Below are 9887 nucleotides of genomic sequence, written 5' to 3'. Positions count from 1 at the left end.
TCAAGCACCACTACAGCACAGGCTTGTGTTACTGTCACAGTGGTAACCAGTGCCCTCTAGAGGACCAAGTGTGCACACAGGCAGAAACACAATAGAACTACAGCTTCTATTATTATGCTCCATCAGGCTGACAAAAATAGAGGCTACTGTGCTTTTAAACATCATTAGCAAACTTTTACAATTTTTGGGTGTGATCTTTCTTTTCTATTTTTTTAGTTTCACACATAATATCTTCTTGATCTACTGATTTTACACACCAGGTGAAAGATTTTCTGCTTTTTCTCAATCATGCCTTACACATTATGTTTAGACCACCGAAGGGCAACTTCGTCATTTTAGCACCAATTAATGTAAAAATCCTGGTTAATTCCTAAGACTTGAACTATTTCTTGCAGCTATTTGTTGCATAATGACAGACCACTGCTGGGCTATAATCCAGTCTGCCTGTATAAGTTCTACCTCTGACGGGAGTTTTAAGTACTTGAAATGAAGGCAACTGGACTTATGCCAGTATTTAATACCTGGGACTTTTCTACATGAATTGTGCAACAAAAAAATCGAATGTTCAAATATGAGTCTATGTGACCTTTTGGCTAAATCACGCTGACTCAGCTTATGGAAGCCTTATCCAGGATAAACAGCTGTGACGTACCTGCTGCTTTTCTCCTACAATGAAAAAAGGACAAAAAAACAGCACACCGTTCTTGTTGTTCCCAAGGCAAACAGGATTATCACATATTTTTACTGGAAATAGACACACAGTGACACAAAGTTTGGTGGAGAAATGGAAGCAGTGGAAAAGAACGCCAAGTCTCTGTTCACGGCTTATGAATTGTGGGTGTTTCTTCAGTGTGGGAATTCCTGAACTCTAATGAGTAAAAACCACCAACCCTCCTCCAACCCTCTCCAGCTGGTTATATGAGCCTGAGTGCTATTGTGCTAGTCCAGAGGAGACGGCTGAACTCTGAGGAGCACATCATGAAGGTAAGCACTTATCAAATTTAGATTATATCTAAAAATAATTGGGAGGTATTTTTTTGGCTAATCGAGCATAACTACTATGAAATGAGGAGTTTTTACATTAAATGAACTCTTTCCCTGCATTTTTTTCACAGCTGAATTTGGCTGCTGCTTTGGCATTGTCACTTGCCTTCATCTCTCCTGTTTGGTAGGTGCACACATGCAGAAATCTTTGACACTGTTGGCTGTTAAACTTATCTCTGGTACACTGTTTGTCAAAAATCATAGTTTAGATTTTTTGTTTTTTCATTATCAAAGGTTTTTCTACTATCTGTTCATTTTAAATAATATAATATAACATAACTGTTTTGCAATGAATACACTGTCCCATTCTCATCCCCAGTTGTCAGCAGCCTGTAAACTGCAGATGGGGGACTTATGGAGACTGGTCTGAGTGTGATGGCTGCACAAGTACAAAGGTACATTAGAACTGCTTCAGCATTCACTTACATGCAGCAGAGACATGTAGCTAAAAGCTTTGCACGTAAATAGAGTGCCTTTTAGCCTGAGGCACTGTAAATTCTAACGAGTAATTGTTTCTACTCCTGCTCAAGGACACTTAAGCACAAGGAGTGCCTCGGAATCAACTCTCCAGTTCTAAAACAGCTCTAAACCCATAGACTGTATATAAAAGATGGGATCTCAAATCAGGGATCTCAAATCAACTACTGATTTGAGAAGTCCTGTTGTGAAACCTCAAACTGAATGCCAAACTGCAATTTTGAAATTGGCACTGCATGGAGGGAGAAAAGCTACAGCCCCAGACTTGACTGGGGAAGCTGACAATCACACATGCCAGAAACAGTTATAAACAAAAATGGAGTCAGAAATAAGACGTGTGTAAATGTCGAACAGCAGTTGCCCTTCCGTACTCTGAAGAGTAGCATTTATACAGCACTTATTACTGAAGAGGAGCTTTAAATGGAGTGATAATTTAAAATATTAGTGTCATGTTGTATTAAATAGAGCCTAAAACTAGTTATTGAGATCATACAGAAACTTTTTACAGCCTAGGCCTTTTTTTTCACGTAGATTTCTAGACAGCAAAAGATGCCAGAGTCGCCCCCTGCAGGCCTTTAGAAAGATGCAGCTTTATGGCACTTCCACTTTAGCTTTACTTTGAGAACTAGAAGTGAAATCTAATTTTTACACATGCATCTTGCTGTATGGGTAATTTGGCCCTACTTTTTGAATAATATCTTTAGGAACTTAAAAACAAACTTTAGTTTTGGCTTGCCTGCCTGACCCCTAGTTTAAACAAACTGTTACATAATGCAAAAAATGTTTGAGGCATAGGCAAAGATCACCCCACAAGTTTGTTTTTTTGTTCTGTCTCTTCTGATCTTCACTTTCTGATCTTCACTTTCTGATCTTCACTTTCTGATCTTCACTTTAAAGCCAATCCTTATAGTATGATGTTTTAAAGATCAGTGTTTTGTCACATTCAGTGATGCCTGATCCCCCAAGTCCATTATGAAGACTCTGATTTGCACTTTGTGTAATCCTCAGGCCAACAGAAACAAAAGGCCTCAGGACTGTGAGAGGAAACACAGTGAGAGCGCTCCATCTATTCATTACACTTGCATGCCTACAGTTTAGTCAGAGCCACTGCAGTCAAAGGAGAAGTAATGTTTCTATCTTAGCAGAAGCAAGGTCATCACCAAACAGAGCAGGAGTGAGTGACCAAGGATTGGATATTTATGAAGTCAGATACTAGCTAAAAGGAAGAACTGGGGTGGAAGTGGGTTTCAAAGCAGTGTATTGATAAACAACAATTGTAGGCAATTGAGCTTCAATAGTGCATGTGACCATGCCAACAAGTGAGCTTACATAGGGTGCACTAGCAGTATTAGCGTGCAAAAAGACTATTCATGTTTTTAATCACGTTTTTTACAGGTACGAACTCGACACGTGGAAGTGTTTGCCCAGTTTGGCGGTGTGCCGTGCTCAGGAGAGGCCACTCAAACACAAACATGTGTCCCACAGAAAAGATGTCCACTGGAAGCAGGCTGTGGAGACAGGTTTCGCTGCACCTCTGGTAAATTGCAGTGTAAACAAAAATATCGCAAATAATTAAAATTCCTTCTACAGCATTTTTTGGGGGTTTTTTTGCAATCTGTGGATAAACCTCTTTACTGAAACCATCATGCAGGTCTGTGTATCAGCCAGTCTCTAGTGTGTAATGGAGACCAGGACTGTGAGGACGGGCTGGACGAGCGAAACTGCGGCGAAGACAACAGCCTGGCCACGTGTGACCTCGACAAAACACCTCCAAACTCTGACTTCACAGGTCGAGGGTAAGTAGCTACAGCTCCCAACACCAGGAATGTGACTGCAGATCAGAATATGATTTTTGGGAAGGAGAATATTTAACTTATGTGTCTAGAATATAGACTGCATAACCTCAGTGGGTTCTCCTCTAAGTTTTGGACTCAACAATTTGTCTCCATGCTAGCCTTTGAGGCTGCAGTTTGGTGTAAAACTGATGTGTGTGTGTGTGTGTGTGTGTGTTGTGCAGGTATGATGTGCTAACAGGGAAACTGAGAGCAGGTGTGATCAACACTCGAAGCTTTGGAGGGCAGTGTAGGAAGGTGTTCAGCGGTGACCATAAAGTCTTGTACAGACTGCCACACAACATCCTCAGATATAACTTTGAGGTGAGTCAAACAGGAACCTGTAGTTTTCATGCAAAATAAAGTTGGTGAGCTGACTCCTATGAATAACCCAGTAAGATAATAAAAGAATGCTCAATTTGACATCAAGTAGTTGCAGGTAAAAGTTCACTCAAAGTGACAAATTTGCTTTGGATGATGGTCTTTTGAGGAAAACTCTAATGAATTTGTCCAACTGTTGGATAATAAATGTTTGCAGAAAATTGCCTGCAGTTGTTGAGCTGTGAGCTGACTGACAGCCTGAACAACACGGAGCTGATGTGACAAGCTGCCGTCCGATTTTAGAAAATGCTGAACTCTGATGTTTGTGCTGCAGGTGACAGTAGACAATGACGAGAGCGACGAATCCTACGAGAGCTCTTGGTCCTACACGCAGCACATCCAGAGCAACGCCTTTCTGGTGCACGACCGGCGCACGTTTCACAAGGAGGTTACTAACAACAAGGTGTGTATACACAAATACAGTTTATGTCTTTTCTTTAATTCCAATGAGATTAACAAACTGTACCTAGGCTCAGATCAGTCGGCTCTGTCAGCATCTTGCTCAAGTTTTTCCTTCCACATCTGTTGTCCAGGCCTACCGACTTATAATCCTGAAGAATAAAGTGGAGCTGGCCCAGTTTCAAAACTCTGCCCCCCAGTATCTGACTCTGGCCGAAGGCTTCTGGAAGGCCTTGTCCTTGCTGCCCCTCACATATGACTACTCGGCCTACCATCAGGTGCTCCAGAAGTATGGCACACACTACCTTTCCGAGGGCTCACTTGGAGGCGAATACCAAGCCTTGTTGGAGTTAGACCGTCAGGCACTCGCATCTACCAGTAAGAATATTTGGTATTAATGACACCAGGCATTTTAGTCAATTTAAAATAATGCAGACACATTAGAGATAATCTGTTTGATCCTGGCTTGTTTTCTGTAAAGGTACGACAGATATAGATTACCAGAGGTGTTGGAGGAAAGTTAAGCGCCGTTTCTTCAGGAAAAAAGTCAAAACAGTCTGTGAAAAACTGACAAAATCTGTATCAAGCAGCCACGGTGGGTGAAAGGTTTTTATATCAAGACTTTTGAACCATACGCAGTGGCCCATAGAGGGTCAAAGAAACCAAATAAATGATTTAACCTCCGCTTACTTTCTACAGGAAGCAGTGTTAACAAGATGCCCATTAAGGTCAATGTGTTCGGAGGAGATATAGGACTCATTGGTGCTCTGAGTGTTCTGGATCTGGAAAACCCAGAAGCTAATGGAGAAGTTTACGATAACTGGGCTTCATCTGTCAAAGACTTCCCTGAAGTCATAAACCAGAAGGTATAACAGTGAAAAGAGTGAAACATCTATTTGCTTTCTTTCTATTGTCTGCTTCATCCTGGTTAAGTGACTCTTTCTCAGGCCCCTCCAGGTGTGGGGGCCTATCTCCCCTCACCATACTCGTGCCTGCTTCATGCCCTCGGGGGCAGGGCTATGGTTCTCCACAGCTTCTAGCAGATAGTTACATGGAGAAACCTTTTGAAAACACAGGTGTGCACGCAGGCGCTCATAGACACACACTATATCTTCCTTGGCTGCTGCCTCAAAGCATACCATGCGCTGTCGGTCTTGCATGCTGCTCAGAAACTCTGTTACTCTACTTATCTAGGTTGTTGCTGTGGTCTCCCTATTGTGTTGTTCTCTTTTTTGCTCGTTTTCTTTTTCTGTTTTGTTCCATCAGGTGATCGAGAGGATTTTTTTTAGTGTCTTCTCTCACTGTCCCTCTTCCCCTCTGTTTTTCTTTCCCACCTTTCTTGCTTTCTTCCTTTCCATCCCCCATCCATATCTGTCCATTCTGTAATAACTTAAAATATGATAGATAAATAAATAATAACAATAATAAAGATCAATCAAGTGGACCAACAGGATAGGCAAAAAAATAAAGTGACTCTTTGGTTTGGGCAGAAACTCAAACAGACTCACAGGAAGGGAAAAATTAGAGTTTGGATTCAGTGAAGTGAGACGTGATCTTTTGCAGAGTTGCCTTTATAAATGTTGTTTAGAGTTTAGGCTTGGCTTCTGCAAGCTATGCATTTGCACTTAAGAAGATATAATTTGGTTTCTTTTCATAATAAATAACCTTCCTTGATGAAGGATTATGTGTATTTGTTTTAAATGTGTTGGGGTTTTTTTCAGCTGCGCCCTCTGTATGAGCTGGTTAAGGAAGTGCAGTGTGCAGGACTGAAGAAGCTCCACCTGAAAAGGGCCACAGAGGAGTACCTGGCGGAGGAGCATCCCTGTCACTGCCAGCCGTGTCAGAACAACGGTCAGCCACTGCTGACGGGCTCCGAATGTCGCTGTGTCTGCCGCCCGGGAACCTCAGGACGAGCATGCGAGAACGGAGCTGTGATTGGAGAACAACCAGGTAACCAGCCATAAAACCCAGAGGGGTCAGAACTTGTGCCATCCAAACTCCTTTCCTAACAAGACAGAACTGGAAACTGAAGCTCTCCTGATTTTCTTCAGGGGTGATCCACGGCAGCTGGAGCTGCTGGTCTTCCTGGGGCTCATGCTCTGGAGGCCAAAGGTCAAGAACCCGAAGCTGCAATAACCCCGCCCCCAGCAGAGGTGGTCAACATTGCACGGGACTGCAGGTGGAACAGAAGCCCTGTGATGACCCAGACATCCAATATTTACAGTAAGAATCATTTTATTTAAGTATTAGTCTGGTAAATGTAACTTAATCAATATAATGGAAATAAATAAATGAAATGAAACAGTTTAAAAAGCAAAACCAAAAGTTTTCATTCATTTCAATCTCAAGGTTTTAAAGGTTATTTGCAATGTCCTTAATGATTTGGATCCACAAGTTGTGATTTTGATATTGCAAACTAATCCACTCCAGTTACATTCATTTAGGAGTATCAGAGTCATCTAACTGCAAACTGTTTGCGTTCAGGATGATGGAGCCCCAGTGCTTCAGTCTTTCTGTAACTCCACCAAAAACCTGTGGGCCTCCTCCAAACCTCAGGAATGGATTTGTTCAGGTGAGGCTAAGCAGCTGTTGAGGCTACTGAACCTCTGGTGTTTGGGACTGAGAATCTTCTTTAAGTCCATCAGGCTGAGGATGATTGAGCTTTCCTGTCATTTTTTTCTAGAATCCCAGAGATTTTTACCTGGTTGGAAACACGGTGGAGTACTCCTGCGTGGACTGGTATTACCTCAGTGGAAATGCAGTAGCAACATGTGCTGAAAACCAGAAGTGGACTACAGGACCGAGGGTTTGTAAAAGTACGTTTTGTGATTTATTTATTTTTTTGTGTGTGTGTATAATTTTTTCTTTTGCTATCAGGTTATCCCAGAAACTGCTGTGTGAATATAGCCACTGGCTAAGAAGCCAGGACTCAGGGGTCTGGAGTCATGGAGTAATTTTTTTGTGTGCCATGTGGTGTTTTATGAGTGCTTTGGTCCAGAGAGAATTCTTCAGTATGTATGAACGGATTCCTTCACATGAGCAGAGGTGGCAAAAACGTAAAGTGACAACTCTATTTAAGTACAGCAACAATGCATTTGTACTTCATTACTTGACACCTTTGCACATGAGCATTTTGTGCTCCTGTTCAGAGATTTCTGGAGCTTTGAGGCTTCTTTTTGCAGTCATCTTAAATTTATTTCAATAGTCACAATTAGGCAGGTTGCATTAAGGTAAACGGTTTGTGCAGCAAAGGAGGGAAATGGATGGCTACAGCCAGCTTTGTTACTTACTGAGGTAATGCAGAGGTGATTTCCAAGTCAAAACTTTGCCTTATCTGTTGGTTGAGACACCACGATATTTTCTTCGGATAAAAATTTCCTGCTGTCTGATTAGATGATAAAAGAGTCAGAAATTATTGGTGTTGTGCGTGGTTCAAAGGGGCCTGGGTCCACTCACTTCAACAACTTGTCCATCCTGACTGTGAGAATTGTTTTCTTAGGTGTTTTTGGCAGTTATCAAAACAAATATACGACCAGATGTGTTTTCTTTTCTAAAAGACAGTCAGCAGATCTGTCCTATTGCAGCAGCCCATTTCACGCTGACCCATATCTGTGAAATCTGAGCAGCTCGTCCTGAATCAAATGTTGCTCAGAAGAGATTGAAGAAACTTTCCTTACATTTTGTTGTTTTCTATTCTGCTGTGGGTGCCGTGTTTTTTGACACGGGGATCATGTACACCTGAAGCCTCAGATTGGGAGTAAGGGCGTTCAAAGTGAGGATGAAGTCACTTAATGCAGCTACTTCCACTGAAAGTAAAAAACCTACAGAACATAACATAAGACAGGTTGAGGTGGTTTCTGTTGAGAAAAGTTGTAGCTCACCCAAGTCTCTTTCTTTTTCTCACTCTCTCATCTGTAATGAGGGTAATCATTTAAATAAGACTTTGATAATTGAATTACATTTTGGATATTGCTGTCAACATTAATGAACCGTCTGAAGCCTGCATTGTTTTGTAATGCCAGCAGAGGGCGACTCCTCCGGTTGCAAAAAGAAACGTTTTTTTAATGACTGCATGGACTCAGTTGCTATTTTCAGGTTTTACTGAATAAAAGTTGAAGTTAATTTTGTAAATGATCATCATTTCTAGGGCCCCTAAAGGAGGATAATCCAGGTCATGAGAGTGCTTGTTAGCATATGAACAGTCTGACAGTCAGAGATGCTCCTCAACCATGGTTGGATGCTTCATAGCAGAACTTCAACGGGTGATGTCTTTGGTGGCGATGCCCATCTTTTTTGTACAGTTTGTGGGAACCAGCAGGTTTCGCCTCATTTCTACCACCTCCCCCTTGCTGCTTTATAACCACTTGAATTTTGGACATAGCAACCTGTTGAACAGGGCACACAGCATGATCATAAACCCTACACAGCCTTGTAAGATGGAGTAAAATTAAGTCCCAGAACTGAGTAAAACCTTAAAGATCTCCATGTTTTAAGTTTTTCCATTGTTAGTAACTGTATTGGAAGTTCAGTTTTGTTGTAATTCTCACTCCCTGATGCTCAAAAGCTTTGTCCTCCTGTTCCAGGTTCCACATGTGGGATTCCCTCACTCAACAATTTAGTTGTAGCCACACCAACCAAACAAGCCTATGAGATTGGAGACAGTGTGTCCCTGTCCTGCCCCGAGGGCTCGGTGATTGACAGAGAGGTGTCGGAGATCATCTGCACTCCCAGTCTGCAGTGGTCTCCTTCTCCTGCTGTTGCTCATTGTACAGCAGGTAAAATACATTTCATCTTGCTCTTCTTTTTTTGCTCTCTAAGGGTGACTTCTGTCTCTCTAGCTGTTATATGTTCAGTATTTTCTTCTCAATAACTTTTTCTGGCTACATTTTGGTGGTGGGCTGGTAAGGTGCAGTCAATTTTTGTCACGTTATATCTGCTTTAATATATGGTTGAATCCTGCTTTTTGTATGCTTTCCTCAGCCCCCACAGCTCCCTCTCCTCCTTCTGGCCTAACATGTAAACTATGGGAGACTCTGGGAAAGAACGAGTGTGTCTGTAAAATGCTGAATCAGTGCACGTAAGCTGATGTCCATTTCTTTATTTAGCACATTGGAAATGCTCCATCTATTTATAAAACCTAATTCAAATTCTCTCCGTTTCTGTGTATTATCTTCTTTTAGGACTTCTCTGCAGCTGTGTGCCACACTTCGTGCAAACCGTAATATGGTGCTAGATGTCTGTAAGCTCGGAGCTCTGCGGTGTATGGGCCGGAACTTCGTGTTAACCAGTGACAGCGACTGCCGGTGGCCAGAGAAGAAGTTTACATCCTGCGAGGATTGCCAGCCGGGGACAATCTGTCAAGGTGTCTTTATAGAAGACTTTTTCTTTTCTTTTCTCTTCTCAAAATAAAAGCCAAAAACAGGATGTATATGTGACAGGATGCTGTATAAAACCATTGTGCTTTTTAACTGCAGAAGCAGAGAGGAAATGCGTGTGCAGGAATGCATCAGAATGCCCCAAAGACTCTACTCCACTCTGCGTTAGCTCCGGTGACGGCAGCACTCACGTGACCACGACTGAATGTGAGGCGGGGGCCAGGCGATGTGCTGGAGAGCAGGTCAACGTGATCAGTATTGATCCCTGCCAATAATAAAGATGCTGGTTTTGGCTTTTTCTCTCTGAAAATTTTGACATTGTACATACAGTGGGGCAAAAAAGTATTTAGTCAGCCACCGATTGTGCAAGTTCCCCCAC

General features: G+C 42.2%; 1 protein-coding gene across 1 annotated transcript; it reads left to right on the top strand.

Annotated features, from left to right (window-relative positions):
• Positions 1-801: 801 nt before the first annotated feature.
• Positions 802-9837, top strand: LOC102211832 (complement component C7-like). Its single transcript, XM_005725543.2, has 18 exons — positions 802-984; positions 1116-1168; positions 1364-1439; positions 2917-3058; positions 3173-3317; positions 3539-3677; positions 4009-4137; positions 4268-4511; positions 4615-4728; positions 4833-4999; positions 5855-6083; positions 6185-6356; positions 6618-6705; positions 6817-6949; positions 8717-8908; positions 9114-9210; positions 9314-9495; positions 9608-9837. Exons 1-18 carry the CDS (start codon positions 919-921, stop codon positions 9781-9783), a joined length of 2544 nt encoding a protein of 847 aa, XP_005725600.1. The 5' UTR covers positions 802-918; the 3' UTR covers positions 9784-9837.
• The last annotated feature ends 50 nt before the right edge of the window (positions 9838-9887 follow it).

The sequence above is a fragment of the Pundamilia nyererei genome, unplaced genomic scaffold (assembly GCF_000239375.1).
Source record: "Pundamilia nyererei isolate P.nyererei 1_Seehausen unplaced genomic scaffold, PunNye1.0 scaffold00016, whole genome shotgun sequence".
Lineage (NCBI taxonomy): Eukaryota > Metazoa > Chordata > Actinopteri > Cichliformes > Cichlidae > Pundamilia > Pundamilia nyererei.
This window is presented reverse-complemented; position numbering and strand designations above follow the sequence as displayed.

Excerpts from the sequence above, each read along its gene's own strand:
- LOC102211832 (XM_005725543.2), top strand. The coding sequence starts at position 919 with ATGAGCCTGAGTGCTATTGTGCTAGTCCAGAGGAGACGGCTGAACTCT. Across the intron at positions 3,678-4,008 it reads TCCTCAGATATAACTTTGAG|GTGACAGTAGACAATGACGA; the intron begins GTGAGTCAAACA and ends TTTGTGCTGCAG. Across the intron at positions 6,706-6,816 it reads TCAGGAATGGATTTGTTCAG|AATCCCAGAGATTTTTACCT; the intron begins GTGAGGCTAAGC and ends ATTTTTTTCTAG.